This window comes from Pelophylax lessonae (genome assembly GCF_965119305.1).
Source record: "Pelophylax lessonae genome assembly, chromosome: 3".
Lineage (NCBI taxonomy): Eukaryota > Metazoa > Chordata > Amphibia > Anura > Ranidae > Pelophylax > Pelophylax lessonae.
The window spans coordinates 298,472,923-298,500,605 of record NC_138770.1 but is presented as its reverse complement, the minus strand read 5'-3'; the positions used below and the strand labels follow the sequence as shown (position 1 = coordinate 298,500,605).

The window sequence follows — 27,683 nt, the reverse complement described above, 5'->3', positions numbered from 1 at the left end:
GCGGTGTGCGGCGGCGGAGCTCTCTCCCGATCGTCTGCAAGCCCCGGCTTCCGTCTCCGGCGACGTGACGTCCGCCGGGGGGTGGAACCAGCGGCAAATTCGAATGTAAAATGCACCAAACACACTGATATCGTTCAAAATAAAATAAAATCACATTATATTGCCCCCCAGTGCCCTTTCCTGCAGTTTTACTGTACTTTTTATGTAAATATATGTATATATACATATATATACAGTATATATATATATATATATATATATATATATATATATATATATATATATACGTATATATATATACACATATATATATATATATATATATATATATATATATATATATATATATATATATATATATATATACACGTGTGTATATATATATATATATATATATATATATATATATATATATATATATATATATATATATATATATACACGTAATTCTTGTGAATGAGCAGCCCAAACCAACTGTATACATTTTATATATATATATATATATATATATATATATATATATATATAATATATGTATACATATATATATATATATATATATATATATATAATATATATAATATATATAATATGTATAATAAATGTATACAGTTGGTTTGGGCTGCTCATTCACAAGAATTACATGCTTTCAGCACCTAAAATAATGGTACCGCTTTCAGCACCTAAAATCCAAAAGAATCATACCGCCAGGGAGGTTAAGTGCCCAGTATTGAGGTAGTTAATGTCAATGTCCCCTTGTTACCAGGACAGAAAATTAGAGAAAACCTCACATTGGGGGCAACTGCTTTGGCATTTTCCTTCACTATGGGAAACTTAGCGCTCATTTCCTGCCATGTCTGTGGGGCAGGAAATGCAGGAGAATCTCCCCATCTAGGACAAAGTAAACAGTAAAAACCTGACAGTTTATAACTCATCCCTACTCTGTACTTCAAAAAAAAAAAAAATGTCCCCATTTGATACAGTAGGCATGCTGTAATGAACAAACAAAATGAAGATAGAAAGATAGAAGGCACCTTTATGGACTTTTCTTATTAATAAGGTGAATACTTTGGGACTGTTATTCTAATCCAGGATTAATTGCCTAGTGAGTCATTGCCCTCTTTTACACATATCCAAAAAACATTTCCAAAAAATGTAGACCATGAAGCGCATACCACAAGCTTCAGAGATATCACATTTTATTAATGTAAAATACAGTCACTGCAATTGTGGCTTTTAAACACAAGAAACAACAAGTTGAGGAATACATACAGTCCTCCCTTCTCCCTCAATTACCGACGGACGCCTTAGAGTCTCTCTATAACCCCATAACTCAATCTGAAATCCTTCAAGCCCTCAAATCTATGAAGCCGGGTAAGGCTCCTGGGCCAGGCGGCTTCACCAATCAGTATTATGTCTCCCTATTCCCCCTTCTTGCACCATACCTGGAGAAACTGTACAACGCTGCAGGTGACCACCCTGTTTTTCTGAGAGATACATTGAAAGCTCACATCACTTTGATACATAAAGACGGTAAAGACCCTGCTGCCTGTGGCAGTAATAGGCCTATTTCCCTACTCAAATTAGATTTGAAAATTTTCACTAAAATACTGGCCTCCCGCCTTTCTCAATATGTCCAACCCTTAGTCCACTTGGATCAGGTGGACTACCCACTAGAGAAGCCAAGGACAACACCTCCAAAGTCCTCAACCTGATTCATGCGGTGAACGATTCCCGTATCCCTAGCGTATTCTTGAGAAGTCGTTTGATCGCATCAACTGGAGTTTCATGTTTGCAGTGTTCGAGCATATACTTTAGGTCTGAAGGACCACATGCTCAATTGGATCTCGGCACTATATACGATCCCTTCTGCTCAGGTCAAAGTCAACTAACTTCTCTCTGACCCTTTCCCAATCACCAATGGGACACAACAGAGTTTCCCCCTCTCTCCTCTTCTGTTTGCTCTATCCCTGGAACAGTTCTTGTGTAAGGTGCGCACCCTGATATTACGGGCATATCGGTCGGTGGGGTGCAATATAAAATCTCGGCCTACGCAGATGATTTGCTGTTCTCCCTGTCCAACCCCTTAATATCTCTACCCAACCTTTTTCAGGACTTTAATTTGTATGGGCAACTTTTTTAAATAAATAAAATTTTAAAATAAATTTCTCCAATTCTGAGGCCATGGGACTCCACCTAACCCCCCACGCAATCAGTGCCCTTCAATCTAGCCTCAAATTTAAATGGACTGAACACGCACTACGCTACCTAGGTACTAACATCCCACCTAATCTGAGTCAACTCTTTGCTGTTAATTTCCCTCCCCTGTTAGCATTGACATGGACCCTTCTTGATAAATGGCATTGGGGTTTTCATTCTTGGTTTGGTAGATGCAACCTACTGAAAATATGTATTCTCTTGAAATTTCTCTACCTATTTCAAACACTGCCTATCTGGATCCCCCCTAAATTCTTCAAGCAGGTTCATTACCTGTTCCTCAACTTTATTTGGTCCCATAAAAAACCCAGGCTTCCGAGACACTTGCTGACACTTCCCAAGTTGTATGGAGGGGTTGCTCTCCCGGACATCAAGAAATATTATCAGGCCTCACACCTCAGCAGAGTTATTAACTGGTGTCGCCATTCTTTTACCAAATTATATGTTCAAATAGAACAGGCCCAAACTCCCCTTGTCCTGAGCAGAACCCCCATGGGTGTTCCGTGAGCTGCCTCTGGCCCTGAAGGCCCACCCTTTAATAGGTGCCACTCTGAGGACTTGTGAAACTACACATACTATCCATGAGATTTTCTCAAATGAGTCCCCCCTTTATCCGATCCTTGGTAACCCCAAATTCGATTCGGGTTACCCTTACACAGCAGTTCACTAACCTATGCCACTGGGGCATTTTCCAGGCCTCACATTTTCTTCTCCATGCGCAATGGCCCTCCATCTCCCATCTTACGGATGCCCGAGGTCCCTTTGCCCTCCCATTCTGGAACGCTTTACAAATCCATAATTTTCTGTGCTCGCTACCACCCTCGAGTTTCTTTGACTGCCCCCTGACACCCTTCGAGGAGCTTTGTTCCAGACAGGGCTCCCTCCCTGGTTTCCTTTCCAAAATGTATGGTCTTCTCTTTTCTCCGCCAGACCAACCTGATCTGCCTTGGGTGTGTAGATGGGAGGTTGACCTGGGCCGTACGTTCTCACCAGATCAGATTCACTACAAGCTCAGATTTGCACTTAAATCTTCCATGTGCACAAAACTGCAGGAGACCAATTTTAAGGTTCTTACCAGATGGTACTACACGCCCGTGAAACTCCTTAAATGCTTTACAGAGGTGTCGGACCGCTGCTGGTGATGTCAGGGAGCCAAGGGCACCCTGCTGCACATCTTCTGGTCCTGTCCTCTACTAACACATTTCTGGTCGGAAATATGCAGGATTATACAGACACTTACTGATCATCCTATTCCGAACGATCCTGCCTTCTTATTGCATCTATCGGACATACCGGCTTTATTATTAGACATCTCCTCAATGAGGCCAAGTTATGCATTCCTCACCGTTGAAAGCTGTCCCCCCCCCCCACAGTTGCGAGTTGGGTGCGTAAGGTGAAGAACATCAGTAGCATCGATGACCTTGCTCTGTCCTCCCGAACACCAGCACGAGAAATATGCTGCACTATGGCGCAACTGGGACCTATTTGTTGTATTAAGGAAGGTGCTGCTCTGTTGGGTGCGTAGTCTCCTTTGGATAGTGTGTGAGCTTTCCCGTTCAGATCATTTCTTGCCGGACGCTCTTCTACCCTTTGCCCCCCCTTTCTCTCTATTCTCCTCTCTCTCCTCCGGTTTCTTCTTTCCTCCTCCCTATTTCACCTCCATAAAAGCAAGTGAGGGAAGTGCTGGGCCTGTTATTAGCATACTGTTAGTGTATACAAGAATGCTTTCTTCTATGTTTCTACTTGTTTTGGCATTTACACTACTTGTGTATTGTTCGAGATGTCTCCCTTTGCCTGCATCAATAAAAACTTATATTTGAAAAAAAAAACATAAGAAACAAAGAGATTCAATGTACAAGATATGGCCTAGATTGTTCCATCTACTCCTGTGCCACGCCTATGCTGTTTCCAGCCATGCTGCATAAGAGGAAGGACTAAGCCTGGACCGGGCGGTTTTCCTCCTATACGCGGTATCATGTAATTCTTGTAGTCTTATACAATGGACCATTGGACATTGGAACATTTACAAACTGATACTTTGGTATCATAGACCATGGTATTGTTTTTTTCTGAATGATCATCCTAAATATATCTGGACTCAATGCAGACGCTCGCTTTCCTTATTGTGATGTATTCTCCGGATTTGATAAGTATACTGGCTGTTTAATCTATGCTTGAGAGGTCCATATACACAGGATTGTAGTGACTGTATTTTTGGGGGGACACTGGTTACAAAACCCTGAATTCCACCATCAGTAATTTTGTATGTGTACAATACTATATGACACTGTTCTTTATGTTCTAATGTGCGCATCAGGTTTTGGTGCACAAAACATATTTTTAATATTGGGCACATGGACAGTATGGCTTAGTGGGAAACTTTATTTGTAGCCTTTTTATTGGTGTATGTCCTATGTCCAATTAGCGGATGACACCCAGTGAACTTCTCTAAATTTGAGTACTTTTTGGCAGGTACAGTTTGTAGGGCTGCCATACTCCGCCTTTCAATTGACACTTTGTATCTTTTTTTTTTTAAAATATACTTTATTAAAGTTTTCAGCACATTAACAAGTATAGTAACCATTGAGACAATACATATTGACCTTCAAAAAAAAAAAAAAAAGGAAAACCAGTAGATCAACAGATCAACATGTCAACAGATTAGATACGGTCAACTACAGATCAAGCCTCACGACAAAGAACAGTGTGCAAGCAAGTAGTGCTTGAGGCGATGCAGGGAGGCTTATAGCCGTGTTAGCTAACAACTTCATGTTGGGGGGGTGTAGAGGGGAGGGGGTGGGCGGGGATGGGAGGGCATGATTCCGCCTGATAGGATCTGTAGACCAATTGGTTGCTTGGCACGGACTCGTAGCTTAGGAGACGTGGATGGAACTAGTGATGTTAAAAAGGCTATTGGAGAAAATGAGCTAGGCCTGATGTCCCCCAGAAGAAGTAGCCAGTAGGGATGTCACATAAAGGAAGATCAGAAAGCAATTGGGTTATCTTCTCAGTGGACAGTCAAGTGATAGAGTAATGCCAAAGGCAGTTATGTGGACTTAATATGAGGTAGAGTCATACTATCAAAGCGTGTAGTAGAAGTTAGCAATGCTGTAGCTCAAAGGCCCGTTGATCTGTGGCATAAGGTCTAGGATTCTTGGTCATCCACTAAGAATCACATTGGATCGTGGGTGTAGGAAAGCATCCCATTTGCGGTCAAATTTAGTATAATTGGGTGAGGACAGGGATTTAAGATCAAGGGCTTCTCTAGCGTGCAGTTGGCGTAGGCCTGTGGTCACTTCAGACAGAGAAGGAGGAGTATTGTGAATCCAATTGGCCAAAATCGCCCTTCTTGCGATCATGAAACAAGTTGACAACCAATTTTTATGTGCTTGGAGCAAGAGACGTTGGTCCTTCGGCAAGACGTTGAGGGGTTTGTCCAAGTTTCCGAACAGGAGCGGGTATGGATCACGCAGAGGTTTCAACCCCGTGATGGAATATGCATAAGTTTCTACTGAAGACCAGAAGGCTTGGATGCGCGAGCATGACCAAAGTCTATGCGCAAGGGTAGGTTTGGGTGAAGAACATAGTGGGCAGTCTGTCGAGTGTTGATGTTGCTTAGTCCTGGGGTAAGGAACATAGCTGTGGTGCAAAATCTTGAACTGCTGTTCCCGCCAATACTCATTCGTGATGACTTTATGAGTGGCAAGGTAACCCGCCAAGATGAGCGAATGGGCGTTCGGGTCCGGGAAGTCCTTGTCCCAGGTGGTTGTGGTATAAGAAGATTTGCTTATAGAGGGGAGTGATAATAGATATTTGTATATGTCCGAAATTTTATGGAGTCCTTGATCCAGGAACTTGGTGGCAATGTTTCTAAGGAACCGGTGCAATTTATTGGGGCAATTCTTGACTACAAAACTGATAGCCTGCAAGATGCCCAATGTGTGACCTTTAGGTAAGTGAAAGCGTTCAGTGATCACCGAGATCGGTAGAGGATTGCCCGATTCAGAGTCAAACAATTGAGCAAAATTGAGGAGATTCTTGGATCGCCAGTCTTGGAACGGGGTATAGCATTGCGCTTGGGGGAAAAGAGGATGACCACAGATGGGTAGATGGCGTGACATAATAGGAGATGCTTGGGTTTTACGGAGTATTTCCCTCCAGGCAATGTTGGTGTCCCTGATGAGAACGTTGTGTCTCAAGTGTGGCGGTATGTCCCTGTGTCGGCAGTGTAGAAGGGCGGTTAGGTCGTAGGGAGAGTAGAGGTGGGATTCAAGGTGAAAATTAGAGTATCTTGAAGTTTTGCCAATCCAATCCAGTCCCACTCTAAGCACACATGCCAAGTTGTATAGACGGGCGTTGGGAAGCGCCACACCCCCCTCCCTCCTCGGCAGGTATAGTTTCTGAAGCGCAATACGTGGTCGTATCCCTTGCCAGATAAAGGCGGTAACTGCTTTGGTCAATTTCTGCATGTCCTTATGTCTTATTAGTAGAGGTATTGTTTGAAGGGGATATAATAGCTTTGGGAAGGCCACCATCTTGTACAAGTGACACCTGCCGAACAGGGAGAGGGGAAGACCCCCCCATGCGTCCAAGGTCGAGACAATTTTGGTGATGGTGGGGGGAATGTTCAGGTGATAAATGGAGGAGGGAGTGCGACCTATTTTAATGCCCAGGTAGGTGATGGATGTGTTTGCTATTGAGAAGGGAGGTGAGAATGTCCAAGGGTTATGTTTAGTATGGCGAAGAGGTAGGAGTTCGCTTTTAGAAAAGTTAATTTTCAGGCCTGAGCACATGCGAAAGTCTTCAAAGATCTCGTGGACTAATTTGGAATCTCCGACCGGGTCCGATGTGAATATGAGTATGTCGTCCGCAAATAGGGCTATGCGCAGGTCAGAGTCGCCTATGGGAATACCGTGGATATCGGGATGATGGAGGATAAATCTTGCCAGGGGTTCTAGTGCCAAATTAAATAGGAGGGGGGACAATGGGCATCCCTGTCTAGTTCCTCTTTGCAATGAGAATGGGGCAGAGGTATGGCCATTCACAACGACACTTGCGGAGGGGTTTGTATACATGGCTTTGATAAGGTGGACAAAGGGCCCCTGGAACCCAAAACGACGCAATACCAATTGTAGCCAGTCTATGTCCACCCTATCAAAGGCCTTTTCCGCATCTAGGGAGATAATTGCCATATCAGAAGTCGAATCAGCATGGGAGGCCTCCAGTGCAGCCAAGACTTTTCTTATATTGGCTGTGGCCGACCTACCCGACGTAAATCCCGCTTGGGCAGGGTGAATCAAGGTGGGCATGATGGGGGCAAGCCTATTAGCTATGATTTTGGATAAAATCTTGCCATCAAGGTTTAGAAGAGAAATGGGTCGGTAGGAGCTAGGTTCTGTCGGGTCCTTGCCAGGTTTCGGTATCAATTTAACATCAGCTTGCAAGCCCGTCGGAAAATAAGGGTTGCCATCTAAAATCTGCTGGTACAGTGACTGAAGAGTTGGGGCTATGGTCTCGGTCGAAGTCTTGTAGAAGTCCGAGGTGAAGCCGTCAGGGCCAGGGGCTTTGCCCGGAGGCAACTGCGCAATGACGGATTTGATTTCCTCCAATGAAACAGGGGCATTCAGAGAGGAAAGCAGATCATCTGCTATGGTGGGAAGGGTAACCGAGGCCAGCCAGGACTCAGCAGTTTTAGCGTCATGGTGTTCCAAGCTGTATAAGTCAGAAAATAAATTGGAGAGAGTCTCAGCTATCTCCGTGGGCGAAGTGGTTAAGGGCCCCTTAGTAGATTTCAGTGTGGCAATGTGAGCAGGTGCGAAGGGACCTTTGCATAACTTAGATAATAACTTGCCTGGCTTGTTACCATATTTATGGAATTGGAGATCCTGGATAGAGGAATACATTTTCTCCTGTGCCGCCGCCCAGGCATCAAAAGACAACTTAGCTTCCTGCCATTGTCGTCTATTGGAGCAGGTGTTGGTCTGTGACAACGCCAAATGGGCCTCGCACAACTTGGCACTTCTTTATAGCACGTTTTCGACCTGCGGCATAGGAGATAATGCGGCCCCTCAATACTGCTTTTCCAGCTTCCCAGAACAGGGTTGGGTCAGCGGTATGTGCTGCATTGTTAAGTGCAAAGTCATGCCAGGCATCGTCTATCAATTGTGGTAAATGTTCGTCGTGGGCCAAGAAGGAAGGGAACCTCCAATTATGCGAGGGGGGTTTTGGGAACGATTCCAACAGATCTACCGAGACAGGGGCGTGGTCGGATATCGCTAGATCGTGTATGGAGGAATGTAAAATTAAGGGCTGTGATTGGGAGTTAGTGAATATATAGTCTATACGGGATAGGGAGTTATGTGGGTTGGAGAAAAAGGTAAAGTCTCTACCTTCAGGGTGCATGAGGCGCCACACATCTGTGAGCTGAGCATGTTCCGCAAAGTCGGATAAGTGGTTAGGGTGAAGGAGCCTGTGTGAGTCTTGTAGGGGAATAGGACGGGACCTATCCTCCCTAGGATCCATAACCGCGTTCATGTCGCCAGCTAGAATCAGGGGTACATGTAGGAACGGAGCTAGATTGGAGACCAATTCATTGAAGAATTGCTTTTGAAGGCGAGTTGGGGGCGTACGTGGTGGCCAGGACCCAGTCTCTCTGGCCTGAAGATACTGTGACCGCGAGGAATCGACCTTCTGCATCAACACGAGAAGACACTATCTTGCAGGGAAAGTGTTTGCTTATCAGTATGAGAACCCCTGCTTTGCGGTTGACTGCAGGCGAACCCAGAACCTGACCCACCCACAGTTTACGCATACGGGTGAAATCCTGTTCAGGGAGATGGGTCTCCTGAAGGACAGCTATGTCTGTCTTAAGGCGTTTCAAGTGGCGAAGTATCGCCATTCGTTTATGGGGGGAGCTTAGGCCTTTCTCGTTCCAGGATACTATCCTAACCATTGGTGCGTACTACAGTAGAATAGTGGAGCATAGATTATATAGATACTTGTATGAACAGTAGCAGGACTGTGTCTACAGAGTCCGAAGAGTGCGGAGGTGAAAGGGTGTGTCGGGGATTGAGGCAAGGAAATAGGGGGTAGTGGAGAATGGACTGGCAAAACTTGCATAGGCAATACAGTACAATACAGTACAAACAGAAGACACTTACGTGTCAGGGGAATTACGCACTTCACTTCTTCCCACATGTGAACAACCGCCCAACAGTAGCGCTACCGGGGGATATCAGGCCCAAGCCCGTGCGGTGTGCCCGCAACCTCACTCACGGTTTGTTGATGGAGAAGAGGAAGTGCCCGTCACAGCTCACCCAAAGGCAGGGCGACATCGCTTACAGAAGTGGAGCAGACATTCCGCGGTAGCACCCTATGAGTAGGTGAAGAAGGAACAATGGCAAATCAATCAATAAAGAAAGCACAGTCATAAGCAATAAACAAATAACCTGAGCAGCTTACGTAGCCATCCTGGGAGACATAAGCACAAAAGGGCCAAGGTATATCAGCCAGGATTGGAGGTATAACTTGTGGGGGGGGGGGTCCCATTGGGGGGGGGGGAGTCCCATTGGTGAACATCATACATAAGGGAGCTAAATCAGAATATCAGCCTGGGGACACCCAGGAATGGGACACGAAAGGAAACTCAGATAGTAGTGCTCAGGGGGGAACATTGCAACTCAAAGACTGGATTCGTAGTAGGGGTGTGTGGTCAAGCAGGAGTGAACTTCCCGGAGAGGTCCGTGAGTCTCAATTTCTTAGCTGGCTCCTGACGAGGGCTCCGTTGGTCCCTAGGTTGTTGAGGTCTGGCGAGATGATGTCCGGGAGGCATGGAGGTGTCCATGGGCACACGGAGATGAGAGTTTAGGTAATCCCAAGCTTCGTCCGGGTGGGTGAAAGATTTTGAGTGATCTGAGGAGTCTGTGAACCGCAACGTTGCAGGATACGCCAGGGTGAATTTAATACCTTGTTGGTAGAGAGCGTTGCAGACAGGCTGTAGGGCTTTTCGCCTGCGTGAAACCTGGGAATAATCTGCAAACAGCAGCAGTTTGTGGCCGTCAAATTGCAGGGCTTTGGAGTTGGGGTAAGATTTCATTAAATTATTTCTGTCAGCAAAGTTCAGGTACTTCACAATAACTGGGCGAGGTGTACGTCTCTCGTTAGAGGGGGGGCCCACCCGATGTGCGCGTTCCGCATCGCAGAAATTGGAGAGACCCAGGGCTTGAGGAATACGCTGAGAGCACAGATCCAGTAAGGAGTCCGTGCCATAAGACTCCGGGAGACCAATAATGCGCAAGTTATTTCTACGCGATCTGTTTTCCAGATCATCTACTTTTTCTAAAAGATATTGCTGTGTCTGCTGAAACTGTGTTTCCTTATGAAAAGAAGCTTGTGTCTCCTCCTCAATCTCTGTGACCCTGCTCTCCAGCTCAGTGAGCCGCATCGCGTGCTCGCCGAGATCCTTCCTGATCTGGGCTATCCCTGTAGCCATTGCCTTGTCCACAGCTGCTGTTATTGTGGGCGAGAGCAGGGCTGCCACAGCTTGGGCGATACCCGCATAGTGGTCGGGTGATACCGCTGTGGAGATGTCAGTGCCGGCCGTCACTGCAGCGTAGCTGGGTCCTGAGGCAGCCTGACTGAGGATCTGAGGCGCGCCCTCCACCATCTTGGCTGTGTGGGTGCCGGCGGGAGAGTTGTCCGTGCGGTCAGCGGAGGCAGCTACAGAGGGTCCGTGGAGCAAGAATTTGTCCATGAGAGATTACCCTGTGTGACCGGAGTGGCAGGGGCTGTCGCTGGCTCACCGATCGGGGACTATTGCCGGTTTTCTATGCTGACGCGCCCCCGGAGCCGCTACTTCCTGCTCCTTCACATCTGGCGCCAGAACCGGAAGTGACACTTTGTATCTTGAGTTTATCAGCCTATATTATGTGACCGATTTCTATATTTTCTATCAGAGCTATACCTCCTTACAATGGGCAGGTACCACATAGGTATGTCTACTGTGTCCTAGTTCATATTTGAATTACAACCTAGAATCATGTGGACACTACTTGGCATATACATACCTCTGGGGTTTTTTATTTGAATTTTTTGTTGAGGGTCCTTCCTTTTTTTTTTTTAATTACTGATGCAAACATTTGTAAAATTAAAAATATGTGTGTTTTTGTGGTAATGTAAATTTATAGAAAAATCTTATATGTGCTATGTGTACCCTTCTCAGACTGGGCTGTTCTCTATAAGTGAAATTTGGCTTATCTATGGGTGAAATATATCCGTAATATGGTTATTTTAATTTCACAATGATTTAAACTTTTTTTTATGTTTGTTGTGTGTGATTTATGATCTGTTAAATAATTTTTTGAAAGAGTATTTTGGATAGGTTTTGAATACAGGGTCTTTTGAGTCCATACGGTTTGTTGTCTTTTTGGTTTTGCTTTTTAGGTTTATTTACATTTTACCTGGATTTACCTACTTGAGGATTTTGAACATAAAACATATGTCCAAAAAAAATAACTTTAACAGCGTTTTTAGAATGCATTTTTTACATCCTACTCCTCACTCCTGCCTCCGCCTCCCCTGCACTATTACCACCAATTGCCGGCTGTCAAAAGGACAGTGGGAATTACTTTGTATTAAACATCATGAATGGCAGCTGCTTCTGTGTAAAATGATACTTACAGATAGTCTACAAGTGGCATTGAATAAATGCAATAAATCCACGTAATATTTATTTGTATTTACCATTTCATTTCATACATAGATCAAAGGGACGTCAGATAAAGAAAACCTTACAAGTTAATTTTTTTAATAAAATGTATTCCTATTTAACATCTTTAGTCCTTTGATTACCCTAATAGGCCCTAATTACCTTTTCTTTATTTTGTTTGTTACCTTCTTAGCGTATCTTAACAAGTAAGTTAGCAAATTAAAAAAAATAAGAGAAGAAAAAGGGAACCGCAGACCCTAGCACTGCTAAATTTTTATTGTAACTAAATAAAGAATAAAATCATCACACTAAAAATTGGCAGAACATGCACAGGCACATTAATAATGTATGTAGTCCAGTGAAGAGGTATGTTCTCTGTATACCGATTGGCCTCCCACATGTGTAAGCCTGCTGTGGGGCTGACAAATGTAATGGAGCTGGTGATCCTGCGCCTGTCCAAAGTGCCGCAGTGCCGGCAAACTAGAGTATGCTGATCGGCCCAAAGAACACTAGGAGATGTGCAGCATATATAATCATAGGCAGCGTATCAGGCTGCTGAAGGAGACTGGCTGTGCTTGAGGCTTTAAGGAACCTTGGGGGGCTTTTGTACTAAAACCATCATTTTAGAATCCTTTTACACAAAAGATTTTTTAAAATAAAATGTATATTTTGTTTACAGTAAAAGTACTTTTTCAAAACTAACACTGGTCAAAACATAAAAAAACAACAAATTTTAATTTATTTTTTAAGTCTTTTTGTCTATTAATTTTATTGGAAATAAATTTGCAATTGCCATTTGTCATTCATTTTTTATTTTGGTTGATAATCTGATATATGACAATGTAAAGGGATTTGACTAATGTCTGCCTATGAGCTCTGGTCAAGATTTTTCTGTAATTTAAGATAAGCTCATTAAGGTGGTGGAGAGTGACATTTTCCACACATGCTTATATTTTTTGTATGTTTCCAAAACTTATGCTGTGTTTTAAGCATTTTTTTTTTTTTTTTAAGTTGTATTTTTCATTCTGGTGGTTTAGGATATATTTTACATATCTAGATATAGCAATTGAGTGAGTTATGTGGATTAATAACAGATTTTGTTTTATAGTTGGCTTTGTAGCGCCACACACATCACATTGATAGATTGGTGCAAACAGCATTGCTTTAGATTTTGCTGGAACAGAATCTTTTTGGTTGAGTTGCACACCTGAAGGCACCATATTCTCTTTGTTCTTGTCACTGATTCCTATCACTTTCTCTAAGGTCATGAGAACAATAAGTAGGAAACCTGACAAACATGCTAGCAATTAAAAGAAATGGGCTTATAGTATCAGAGATTTTTCTTGTTTTCAACATTTACTGTCATCATATCGTGGAGAAGCAGTAGTCACCAAGAGCTCTGATTAAAAAAAAAAAAAAAGAAATCATCCTCATGTGATGACTCTGAGAGCTAAGGGTAATCCATAAATAGCAAGTGCTTTTCTTTTCTTATTTTTTTTTATATATATATATATATATATATATATATATATATATATATATATATATATATATATATATATATATATATATATATATATATATATATATATATATATATAGTCTTTCACATGAGGTATTTCATGCACACAGACAGCTAGCCATAATAAAATAGAAATGAAAACCAAACATTTTCTAATCTTTATTTTTATTATTTTTTTAGATAAATTACAGGAATGTTATAGCACATGTCAGGTTCACATCTGTGTCCTATTGGGGAGATTCCTTTCACTTCCTGTTCCATAGATCAGTGGCATACCTAGAGCATTTGGCACCCGGGGCAGATCCTAAATCTGGCAACCCCCCCAACTTTAAAATGTAAAAACACCCACAAAAATTTGTAATGTTTTCAAGAATATTTAGTGCACGCATTTCACAGCACAACCCCCCATCACAGTGCCCCTTGCAGTCTGCCCCCCCCTCCCGTCTCTCTAATCACAGTGCCCCATTTTGCACTTTCTGCCTCCCCTGCACAGCCCTACCTTTTGGCATTAACAGATAGCTAATATTATTAGCAATGTGTTTAAGTTTGAGAAAGAGATTGGAGACATGCTAAAGGAGATGATCAGAGACTGTGGGCATGGTATAGGAGATAGTCAGAGACTGCAGACATGATACAAGAGATGGTCAGAGACTGAGGACATGATACAAGAGATGGTCAGAGACTAAGGACCAAATACAAAAGATGGTCAGAGACTGAGGACATGATACAAGAGATGGCCAAAGACTACGGATGTGATACAAGAGATGGTCAGAGACTGCAGACATGATACAGAAGATGGTCAGAGACTACAGGCATGATACAGGAGATGGTCAGAGACCGAGGACATGATACAAGAGATGGTCAGAGACTGAAGACACGATACAAGAGATGGTCAGAGACTGAGGACGTGATGCAAGAGATGGTCAGAGACTGGGGACATGATGCAAGTGATGGTCAGAGATTGTGGACGTGATACAAGAGATGATCCGAGACTGCGGACATGATACAAGAGATGGTCAGAGACTGAGGACATGATACAAGAGATGGTCAGAGACTGAGGACATGATACAAGAGATGGTCAGAGACTGAGGACATGATACAAGAGAAGGTCAGAGACTGAGGAAATGATACAATAGATGGTTAGATACTGAGGACACGATACAAGAGCTGGTCAGAGACTGAGGACATGATACAAGGGATGGTCAGAGACTGAGGACATGATACAAGAGATGGTCAGAGACTGAGGACATGATACAAGAGAAGGTCAGAGACTGAGGAAATGATACAATAGATCAGGGGTAATGAATTAAAATTCAAGGAGGTCCGGTCGCAAAAATTTTCTTTGGGCCGAGGTCCAAATCTGAAGTCTGTGCTATGACTCCGAAAGATGGGCAAAACAAAACGTGCACATCAGCGTTGCTCTTAACATAAAATATGCCCATTTGAGTGCCCCTTAAAATAAAATGTGTCCATCAGCGTGACCCTTAGCATAAAATTTGCCCATCAGCGTGACCCTTAACATAAAATAAGGGGCACGCTGATGGGCAAATTTTATGTAAGGGGCACTCTGATGGACACATTTTATGTTAAGGGGCACTCAAATGGGCACATTTTATGTTAGGGTGCACTCTGATAGGCACATTTTATGTTAGGGGGCACGCTGATGGGCACATTTTATGTTAGGGGGCACGCTGATGGGCACATTTTATGTTAGGGGCACTCTGTTGGGCACATTTTATGTTAGGGGGCATTCTGTTGGGCACATTTTGTTAGGGGGCACGCTGATGGGCAAAACAAAACGTGTCCATCAGCGTTGCTCTTAACATAAAATATGCCCATTAGAGTGCCCCCTAACATAAAATGTGCCCATCAGAGTGGCCCCTAACATAAAATGTGTAAAATGTGTAAAATGTGCCCATCAGAGTGCCCCCTAACATAAAATGTGCCCATCAGCGTGACCCTTAGCATAAAATTTGCCCATCAGCGTGACCCTTAACATAAAATAAGGGCAACGCTGATGGGCACATTTTATGTTAGGGGGCACTCTGATGGCCATATTTTATGTTAGGGGGCACACTGAGGCACATTTTATGTTAGGGGGCACTCTGATGGGCATATTTTATGTTAGGGGGCACTCTGATGGGAACATTTTATGTTAAGGGGCGTGCTGATGGGCAAAACAAAACGTGTCCATCGGCGTTGCTCTTAACATAAAATATGCCCATTAGAGTGCCCATTAACATTAAATATGCCCATTAGAGTGCCCCTTAACATAAAATATACCCATCAGTGTGACCCTTAACGTAAAATAAGGCGCACGCTGATGGGCACATTCTATGTTAGGGGGCACTCTAATGGACATATTTTATTTTATGGGGCACTCTAATGGGCACAAATGTGCCCATCTGTGTGCCCCTTAACAAAATATGCCCATAAGTCTGTATTTTATAAAATTAAGCAACCGCCTAAATAAATGTGCCCCACATACCTTTGGGAGCGGAAAATGCCAGAGCCAGGAGCCGCGAACATCAGGGGGCGGGGCGCGCATGTGATATCACGCCCCAGCTCGGGGCTAGGCTGAGTGTGAGAGTCAGGACTCGGAGCCGCAGTTAGGAGCAGGGGGCGGGGCGGGGCGTGCACGTGACGTCACGCCCCAACTCGCGGCCGATGACACCTCTGACAGAACACTGGCTGGGAGGAAGCCGAAGAAGAAGCAGGGGGCGGGGCGCACACACGGGATGTCACTGGTTGCTGGGACACCCGCGGTCCCAGCAAACCAATGACTATTTACATTGGCTGCCTGACGGGTCCGGGCGGAAGCATCGTGCGGGCCGCTCCTGGACCGCGGGCCGCCATTTAATGACGGCTGCAATAGATGGTTAGAGACTGAGGACACGATACAAGAGATGGTCAGAGACTGAGGACATGATACAAGGGATGGTCAGAGACTGAGGACATGATACAAGAGATGGTCAGAGACTGAGGACACAATACAAGAGATAGTCAGATACTGAGGACATGATACAACAGATGGTCAGACACTGAGGACTTTATACAACAGTGTGGACTGAAGGAGCTGCCACTGCAGCTGCCTTAACACTGAGATGCGAGCAGCCCGGTGGCGCCGGGCAGGACACCGGCCTGACACCCCCCAGTGCGTGGCATCCCATTGGTACGCCACTGCCATAGATATAACAATAAGTTAGAGGAAATCCCTCAAAAATTAGGGAAATCCATTGCGGTCACTAGAACTCTCATTGAAAGATTTCCTCTCTATTCTTATTCTGGGGACTACTCAAAATGTGGGATTTTCCTTAACTATCAATGATAACTGTAATCAGGACAAATGTGGAGAGGGTAATTGTCCTAACAGACAGTAATGAAAACCTGACAGGTTTTATCCCTTTCCACGCTATCTAAAACAAAAAAAGTTATGCCTTCAGTTCTATTATAGAGTTGATTATATCAGTTATATTTTTAAGCAGCATTATACCCAAAATCTATCATGTCATGCATCGCAGCCTTCCAGTCCTTAAATGTGGTGGCTGCATTTCTTTTCTTTTTTGGGGGCTTTATTCTTTATTTTTACCTGGTAACCTGGCCAGTAACACACTTCCTGTCTTGGTGTCTCCATTCTGCTTGGAGAAACAATGGAGACACCTTGCATTGTTTGTCTGGGAAGACGGTAGTGTTCGATGCACTGGCAAATTTAGATGGATTTTTAATATCAAATTAAAGATGGACGCCAGGTAACACTTTTTTTAGGAAGTTACAGCATTCATTTATTTTTTTAACTTTTTGGAATAAAGATTTTATATAAATGAATAAAAGCTGACCATCCTAAGCACCCCTGTCAGTGTTAAATGGTTTGTCTCAACCCTCTATCTGCCTCTTTTGCTGGACTGCTTGATCTGTTAAAGAAAGTTGAAAAATAACAGAATTACTGGTTAGGTCATCAGCTAAAAAAAAAAAAAAAAAAAGCCTAAAAAAAAAAAAGGAAAACGAATGCAGACACTACATCTAAGAATTTGTTATATTTAATTTAATATATTACGGGAGAGGGTCTGAATTTAAATATATATATTTTTGTTTTGGGGTTTACTCATCACCCAAGAGTTTCTTGGCATTTTCTGATTCTGAGATTTAGGTCTGCATCACTCAGTAAGTACTTAGTGACGATTCACATTTCTGCGATCACAGAGATCGCATGTAATTCGGATCGCACTGCTCCTAAAATTACATGCGATCTCTGCGCGGTGCAAATTCAGCCATACAGTTTGTATGGCTGAATTCACACCGCAATCGCACCCAACTCGCAGAGGACCCTTTTTTTGGTCCGCAGCAGAATTGGATCGCATGGTGGCTCACACTAGTGCGATCCGATTCTGTGCGAACTTTCAGATCGCACTGCGATATGCGATCTGATCTGGGGGTGTCGTTAACTTTTAATTGACACCCCCAGCATATCGCATATGGCAGTGTGAACTGCCAGGGGTGCGGATGCGATGCGGGAACACGCTGAATATTCGCAGCGTTCCCGCATCGCACAAATGTGAACCGGCACTTAGAGTGCCTTTATATTTGCTGGCTTTATGTGTGGATCTGAGAGCATCAATGTTTCATTGCTTTATACGTTTAGGGGTAGACATTTACATAAAACACAAATGATTCCTAAAGATACATGGTATTAACAATACAGGTCAATATGTTCCCTCTAAGGTTTACTGGCTTTCTCTACAATGTAGGGCGGCTCTACTGCAGAATCATCTTTCAGACTCATCTTGCAAAGCCCAATTCTTTGTTTTCAGTCCAGTGTGTAAAATATTATGCAGGTTTTGACTGGGTACAATTATACAATTCTCTGCTGATGCAATAAAGGGAATTGTTTTTGCAATCTGGTAAACTTGTACAGAATCTTATTGATTTGATATTCCATTTTTAATCTTCAAGGTACCTCTGAGAAGTTATTGCTTTTGTACCATAGCTACTAAACTTTATTAAACTGTGTATCAATGTTCCAGATGAAAATAGAGAGCAATATATGTGTTATCTGAAGCATGTGCTTTTTTTTTTCACCCCCGCAGGAACACCACGTTTTGCAGCAAAGTTGCTTTTCCCTTGGAGGTATTCAAAAAAGATCAGAATTCATGTGTTAGTACTGCCAAAGCATCAGAGGAGAAGCTGTTACAGCTGGGGGACCGACATCATTTGACTTGTCCAGATACACATGGCTATTTTCCTGCCAATGTAACACCTACTGTGAAATGGTACATGGTAAGGGCAAGCTAAAAAAGTGATCTCTACTGCTAACTACATTACTTTCTCAGATGTACCAATAGACATAAGAAGGTAAAAGATGTTAAAAAAAACATCATGTACATACTTTTATTTTGCTGGTCTTGATGCATATTTGACCAAAAAGTTCTATAGTGCCATTTTTAAAGAGAAACTGAACTCTGGAAGTTATGTACAAAAAAAAAAAAGGCAGGCAGAGGGCAAAGAACTATTCAGCAGCAGGGCTGGGACAAGGGGTGGAAAGAAGGGGCAGCTGCCCTGAGCGCAGCATGTATTGTAGAGATCAGGGTGCCACAAGTTCCTTCTACTATAAGGATGACAGGAGTAGTGACAGTGACATCACTACTTCTGTCAGCCCCATGCTGGAAGCTGCAAGGAGAGGAGAGAGCCAGGAGGAGGTGCAAGCTGTGTTCTCTCTCTCCCCCCCCTTCTCCTCATAAGCTTGCACATAATGAAGAGGGGTGCAATTTAGCATTTTTGCCCTGGGCACTGGATGATCTTGTCCTGGCACTGGTCACCAGCATTGCCTGTGGTCTTCCTAGATTTCATCTTTCCTATTGCTGATTGTATTGCCCTGTTCTGAACTGTGTGGTGGCAGCTATCTTGGTAGAGGCAGAGTTTTGCTTTCTCCCAAACCAACTCACTCAAATCTCCCCTAAATAGCAGTTACCGGCAGCAGTGCCTTTGATCTCATGCTGCAAAGGAACAAGGCTGAGGCTGTAGGCAGAGGGGTGTTCAAATTCCAGGAAGTGCACTGCTGTTTTTCAAAAGGAATTGTAGAGAAAAGGGACATTTTTCAGGGTAGTGTATAGCACAATTAACATTCCTATTCCCTAAACATAGGGAGTTCAGGTCTCCTTTAAAACTAGTTTTATATAGGAAACCCATTTTTATGGTTAAAACATTTCCAAACCAGCCTTAAAAGTGGCCTAAGGATGCTATAGATGTCCACTGGAAGTTATATTTTGGTAATGAACATCTGAATACTAAAGATTCCTATCACCCCATTATTTGATGCACAAGACATTTAGATTTTCATGTTTCTGTTTTAGCAATTTTGCATGTTCCCACTGTGCACAGAGAACACAATGTTCTTTAAGGTCTGTCTGTATTTTTAAGTAGTTAAATTCAGACCCTCTCCCGTTGCCATTTTCCTGCAGGTTTGTATGTGATTGCTGTAAGGCAGTACACACTGTTCTTATGAAAGACGATTTGATAAATGTTGCTCAAAATGTCGTTGTTCTGTATGGCTAGTGTATTATTTACAAGCTTCTGTTTGCAGCCATAATATCCCTTTTCTGGGTGCAGTGCACTATGCCAATCCATTTGTAAACCCGTATTTCTACTAATGATATTATTCACATAACAAATAAGGCATAAACACAATGCCTAAGAGGATTACTCTGCATGACAAGCTTTGTTATTTCCAGTGAGAATGCCGTTCTTCATGTAGATTAGCATTCTGTTGTTAAGCAGTATTCCCTATGTTTCAAATTTAAAAATATATTCATAAAGTGTAGCTTCCTGATCAGGATTATTGTGCAATTTAGAGAAAAAGTCACAAAATAAGATGCGTATGATGATCTCTGCTTATATCTGCTTACTGTCACAGATTTGTCAACCACAGCAGAGGAGATAGGGAGTTAAAAAGAATGAATTGCATTTTGATGACAATCTAAAGGCCTGCCGTGCAAATAAAACATTACCCAGAAGCCTTTTTTTTTTTTTTTTTTTTTTTTTTTTTTTAGGCTTGTTTACATACATTTTTTAGGTAGGACTGCTGCAATGGTTAGTCCTCAGCACTCACATGTCCAACCAATTAGTTTCACTAAAATCCGTCAGCTGCTAGAAAGAAATGCCACCTAGGTGAATTAATATATACTGTACAGATAAAGGCCAGCACTTATTAAGGCAATGAGCAGAATCTTATCGCTTGCAGATATATATATATATATATATATATACACAGCTGTAAGAAAAAGTATGTGAACCCTTTGGAATGATATGGATTTCTGCACAAATTGGTCACAAAATGTGATCTGATCATTATCTAAGTCACAACAATAGACAATCACAGTCTGCTTAAACTAATAACACACAAATAATGAACACACCATGTAAAAATTCACAGTGTAGGTGGAAAAAGTATGTGAACCCTTGGATTTAATAGCTGGTTGAACCTCCTTTGGCAGCAATAACTTCAACCAAACATTTCCTGTAGTTGCAGATCAGATGTGCACAACGGTCAGGAGTAATCCTTGACCATTCCTCTTTACAGAAATGTTTCAGTTCAGCAATATTCTTGGGATGTCTGGTGTGAATCGCTTTCTTGAGGTCATGCCACAGCATCTCAATCGGGTGGAGGTCATGACTCTTACTGGGCCACTTCAGAAGGTGTATTTTCTTCTGTTTAACCATTTAACGCAAAGTGATGTAGGGGTGCGTCGGCTGACTTTGCGGTGTTATACACGGTACCGTGGTTTGGAGCCCGCGGTCAGCTTTCCATCGGTAAGGACCGATGCAGCTCGGGAGCAGCTCGGGAGCAGCTCGATCGTTACCCGGGTGAGCGGGAGGGGACGTCTCCTGCCGCCTTCCGCCACTCTGCCCGGGTCTCCTGTCCCACTGGGAGACCCGAGCAACCAGCCGGCGCGTCCGCCGGCTGGATGGAGTCCCGATCTAAGCCGGAAGCGGCTTCAATCGGGTCTCCGATGACGTAACCCGGAGGTGGCATCCATGACGTCACATCCCGGGTTACTCTGCTGCAGAAGGCGGCAGATTTAAAAAACTACTGTATTCAAAAATGCAGTTTTCGGCGTTTTGAATACAGGGAAGTGTAGTGGAGGGGTCTATGGTCTTTTAGACCCTGACCCTCCATAAAGAGTACCTATCACTGCATACTGGTGTCACAGGGGATGTTTACATTGCTTGTGACAGCAATAAAAGTGATCAGATTTTTTTTTTTTTTTTAAACCTGTGATAAAGTTAAAAAAAATAGTAAAATAAATTAGAAAAAAAATTTTTTTAGCTGTCACCGTTCGCTCGCGCACAAAAGAAAACGTATACGGAAATCGATGTTCAAACCACACATGTGAGGTATCGCCGTGATCGCCAGAGCGTGAGCAATAGTTTAAAAAAAAGAACTATACCCTAACTCTAAACTGGTAACCGTTGAAAATTTTTAAAGCGTCGCCTATTGAGATTTCTATTGACCGTAGTTTGTCGCCATTCCACGCGGGTGCGCAATTTTAAACCGTAACATGTTGGGTATCTATTTACTCGGCGTAACATCATCTTTCACAATATACAAAAAAATGGCCTAACTTTACTGTTTGGCGTTTTAAAGACCGCTGCGCAAATACCGCGTGACAAAAAATATTGCAATGACCGCCATTTTATTCTCCAGAGTCTTTGCTAAAAATGTATATATAATGTTTGGGGGTTCTAAGTAGTTTTCTAGGAAAAAATACTGATTTTAACTTGTAAACAAAAAGTGTCCGAAATAGGCCTGGGGCTTAAGTGGTTAAGCCATTCTGTTGTTGATTTACTTCTATGCTTTGGGTCATTTTCCTGTTGCAACACCCATCTTCTGTTGAGCTTCATCTGGTAGACAGATGGCCTTAAGTTCTCCTGCAAAATGTCTTGATAAACTTGGGAATTCATTTTTCCCATTTTGCCCTGACGCAGCAAAGCAGCCCCAAACCATGATGCCCCCACCACCATACTTCACAGTTGGGATGAGGTTTTGATGTTGGTGTGCTGTGCCTCTTTTTCACCACACATAGTGTTGTGTGTTTCTTCCAAACAACTCAACTTTGGTTTCATCTGTCAACAGGATATTTTGCCAGTACTGCTGTGGAACATCCAGGTGCTCTTGTGCAAACTGTAAACGTGCAGCAATGTTTTGTTTGGACAGCAGTGGCTTCCTCTGTGGTATCCTCCCATGAAATCCATTCTTCTTTAGTGTTTTACGTATTGTAGATTTGCTAACAGGGATGTTAGCATTTGCCAGTGACTTTTGTAAGTCTTTAGCTGACACTCTAGGATTCTTCTTCACCTCATTGAGCAGTTTGCAAATCTACATTTTTGGAGTTTTGAAGGTGAATGTTTGAGAAGTAAGAATAAACCACACAATTGTTTGCAAAACACAAGCTTTATTAGATACGTATGGAGAAAGTTCAGCACTGCTGCTACTCTTCCTAGGAGTGGCCGCCCTGTAAAGATGATATGGTGGTGGGGGCATCATGGTTTGGGGCTGCTTTGCTGCCTCAGGGCAAAATGGGAAAAATGATAAGGAAGAGTAGCAGCAGTGCTGAACATTCTCCATTTATAGACAATTTGTCTTACCGTGGACTAATGAACAGCAAGGCTTTTGGAGATACTTTTATAACCCTTTCTAGCTTTATGCAAGTCAACAATTCTTAATCGTAGGTCTTCTGAGAGCTCTTTTGTGCGAGGCATCATTCACATCAGGCAATGCTTTTTGTGAAAAGCAAACCCAGAACTGGTGTGTGTTTTTATAGGGCAGGGCAACTGTAACCAACACCTCCAATCTCATCTCATTGATTGGACTCCAGTTGGCTGACATCTCACTCCAATTAGCTCTTGGATATGTCATTAGTCTAGGGGTTCACATACTTTTTCCACCTGCACTGTGAATGTTTACATGGTGTGTTTAATAAAAACATGGCAACATTTCATTCTTTGTGTGTTATTAGTTTAGGCAGACTGTGATTGTCTATTGTTGCGACTTAGATGATGATCAGATCACATTTTATGACCAATATGTGCAGAAATCCACAGAAATTCATATAATTCCAAAGGGTTCACATACTTTTTCTTGCAGCTGTGTGTATGTATATATATATATATATATATATTCTTATAACCAGACTGTTCCTCCCAACATATATACGTATCTAATAAAGCTTGTGTTTTGCAAACAATTGTGTGGTTTATTCTTACTTCTCAAACATTCACCTTCAAAACTCCAAAAATGGTATTCCAAAAAATATATAACATAAACAAACAAAAAAATATATAGTTTAGTATATGGTGTATTTGGATATACTACACTATATACTTTTTTTTGTTTTGTTTTTTTTTTGTTATATTTTTTTGGGGGAATACCACTTTGGAGTTTTGAAGGTGAATATTTGAGAATAAAGAAGACATCGCACATCAGTTTGAGAAACATGAGCTTTAGTAGTGAAAAGGTTTTTGATCTCTATGACCCTGTGTATAGTCGGGTTTGCCGTCGTCCCTGGTTAAAGTTTTGTAGGTTGTTGGTGCCTCAGGCCAATAAGAAGTGGGACTTTAAAGGCAGGTAAGGGTAATCACGAGAAAGTACAAGCAAGGTAGGTAATAGATAATAAAGTGGTATTTAATACTTAAAACACCTGTGTCGGACAAGAGGCGTCGTATATATGATGAGATGTGAATGTAATGCCTTCTATATAGGCAAGACAAGACAAGAATTTGGGAAGAGAATCAATAAACACGTTAATTCAATGGAAATGTGCAACTTCCACCTACCACTGGGTCGACACGTGGCCTATAAACACGCCTACAAGATGCCGAAAATATCCTTTATGGCTCTTGAACGGATCCACATCCCAGGGAGGGGGGGCAACTGGAATAAAACCCTGCTTCAATTGGAGATGAGATGGATCAGACATCTCAAAGCAACCACTTTTCCAGGTCTAAATGAATCAGAGAGCTATGCCCCGTTTTTAGAAGGCTTCTCATCAGGAAAGACTGATTAGAAAAACATCCACAGACAAAAAGATAAAAAATCTCGGAAAATCCATTCACCAAAACCTTTGTCCCATGAACACACGAGAAAAGCATCACTTGATAGCACTCTACCAAGAGGGGATATAAAAAGAGTGATCATGGGTATATCCTATGCTCACATACCATCACCAACAATATCAAATTACTCATAATAAAATCCATTCACCAAAACTTAGGAAGGCCTATAACAAAGCGAATTTAAAAGAAAGACAGGAGTTACTATTCAAGAAACCATCTCAGGGTCCAAAACAACAAGACCAAAAAACGCGAATCATCTTGAGATATACCAACGAGCACAAAAAAATAAAAACTATTTTGGAAAAACATTGGACAATTTTGAAAGAGGACCCAACAGTGAAGGATTTCCTTACCGACCATCCGCCAATTACATATAGAAAGGCAGGATCAGTTAAACAGGAACTAGTCCACAGCGAGTTTAAAGAAGGAACACGCAAGGACCCATGTAAAACCAAAGGCACATACCCATGCGGGTCATGTGATCAGTGCAAAGTCATAAGAAAATGCACGAGAACCACACTACCTAACGGGGAAACCTTTGAACCCAAACATTTCGCCAATTGTCGGACAAGAGGCATCGTATATATGATGAGATGCGAATGTAATGCCTTCTATATAGGCAAGACAAGACAAGAATTTGGGAAGAGAATCAATAAACACGTTAATTCAATGGAAATGTGCAACTTCCACCTACCACTGGGTCGACACGTGGCCTATAAACACGCCTACAAGATGCCGAAAATATCATTTATGGCTCTTGAACGGATCCACATCCCAGGGAGGGGGGGGGGGCGACTGGAATAAACCCTGCTTCATTTGGAGATGAGATGGATCAGACATCTCAAAGCAACCACTTTTCCAGGCCTAAATGAATCAGAGAGCTATGCCCCGTTTTTAGAAGGCTTCTCATCAGGAAAGACTGATTAGAAAAACATCCACAGACAAAAAGATAAAAAATCTCGGAAAATCCATTCACCAAAACCTTTGTCCCATGAACACATGAGAAAAGCATCACTTGATAGCACTCTACCAAGAGGGGATACTGCCCTACACCTACGGATGCACGGCCAATACCACTACCTTACGTGTACCTTGCCATACAATGCTACGCATGTATGGCAAGGTACGCATGACTACTATACGGCCACGCTACATCACTGATGATACTATTTCTGCCTTATTTACTGCTAGACACTATTTTTCATCACTACTAAACGCTGTTCTACCGCCTGTGCTACGGCATACGCTGCTACACTACATGACTATTAACACTATCGCTACCGCATGTATTACCGCATTCATACTACTACACTACCTATGCTACTACCGTGTGTACTACTACTACTTCTTCGTTGGTATGTTGCACTACCCCTTCATCAAGCCCCCGTATAGGGTAAGAGAACTGGCTATTTATGGCTAGGCGCTGGCCTTAGTCTCCCTGGTAGCTGGTCCCGCGAGGCCAACTCCCCAATCTCAACACGGAGATTTTCGCCCTCGGGCCAAATCATAGTTAGTGCCTCGCATCCACCCATCTCTTGGGGTCATAGTTAGGGCCTCACCTGTCATGGCCACACGTTTTAAATCTTTTACCGTCACCGAGAGGCCAACCCCCCGCCACCACGCTAGTGGCTCGTGCCCCACGACCAAATCATAGATAGAGCCTCTCACCTGCCGCTCGGCAACTAGCAGGGCCTCACCTGTCACGGGGTAGTCAGCTTTTCGCCTCAGCACTAGTTAGCCAGCCAGTTCTGTTTTAACTCAACAGTGTTTGTTTAACCAAGTTTTCCTTTGTGTGTTATTTTCTCTTTCAGCATGTCTCAAGCAGTCAAGTAGGTGAAGGGTCGTCTCCCCCGGGCACACCCGCTAGGCCTACCTCCCCTGTGAGAACTGGTACCCCCAGGGAATTCTGAGTACCTTCCATGCCAGGCCCCCTTTTAAGACCCTGGACCATCCCCGGGATTTCGTCTGTTTTGCACCACAGGGGCACCCCCCTTTTTCAGCTACGGCAAGAAGGCTGAATTCTGCGAACGGCTCCCAGCACATCCCGGGGATCCTGGACTGGGTACCAGCTCTCGGGGGGGGGGGGCTAGGACGGACTTACAAGGGACGCTAGACACCATTTCGTGATCACTACTATCAAACAGTGACAGACTGTCCAAACTGGAAACGCTGGCCGTCCCACATGGTCTCACCTCCCCCTAAGCCGTTACAGGCTCTCGCTCCTAACAGCTGACAGAGCAGGCCCCCAGCCTCGCCTTTTCTCCCCTTCTGCTTCCCCAGTCTTTACCCCAGCCCTCCGCAAGGACATCTTAGAGGGGTAGGACATGTATCTGGTTTCCTTACCATTTGCCTCCAAGACGTTGTAGGAAACTGGGTGTACAATTACGGGGATTTGGCCATCGTGACGAAGGCCAGAGACCCAAGACTCAACAAGCTTCCATACCAGATTTTGTCCTAGCCTTTGGCATCTACAGGGATGTTGCGCGCTCTGCGCGTCTGCAATGCCGGAAGGTATTAGGTTTTACCTTCTCGCAGTGGTTGACTTGGGCCTCAAGTACGGGGGGTTTTCTTGTTCTACGACTTCCACAAGTCTGTATCAGCAAGCAGTGGCAGCCCTGGCCCAGGTTAACGTCCGTTCTCACTGGAGCCTCTTGGGCTCGATAAATATTTTTTCAAGTTTTTTTTGCAGGCTTAGTGCCCCCATCTTGGGCAGTCTGCTCTTCCACCTCTCATACTGCCGACCTGTGCCCCTCGGAGGCCGATCCCTCCTTTCCTGGTTCCTCAGGGGGGAGCTAGTAAGCCTGATCAACGTAGCCTAAGGGACAAGCTTGGTCGCCCCGTCATTTATATGGCTCAATTACGCAATAACCTTAATGGAGGTGCCTGTAATTTTAGCACCTGCAGACTATACGTCTGTTCCTTATGCTTTCGGGGGCCCATGCCAAATCCATGTGCCTTCCAAGCCTCCGGGCGCACAAGCTCAGTTGGGATAGCCACCAGCGCATATTCCAATAAACATCTTGTCATCAAGCTGTCTGCTCTTCGTCCGTCCACTAACTCGAGCCGGTATTTGCCCTCATTCCATCTACCAATTCTCTTGTTACTATTTCACCGTGGTTAATGCCATTCAAG

At 43.4% G+C, this 27,683-nt stretch overlaps 1 protein-coding gene across 2 annotated transcripts in view; it reads left to right on the top strand.

The window, feature by feature from the left end:
- Positions 1-27,683, top strand: part of IL1RAP (interleukin 1 receptor accessory protein) — a 415,401-nt gene that overhangs the window by 312,489 nt on the left and 75,229 nt on the right. For both annotated transcript variants that reach the window (XM_082249540.1, XM_082249541.1), the window contains exon 4: positions 18,530-18,719. In XM_082249540.1, coding sequence (XP_082105666.1) covers positions 18,530-18,719 — 190 coding nt within the window. The remainder of the gene's footprint in view (positions 1-18,529; positions 18,720-27,683) is intronic.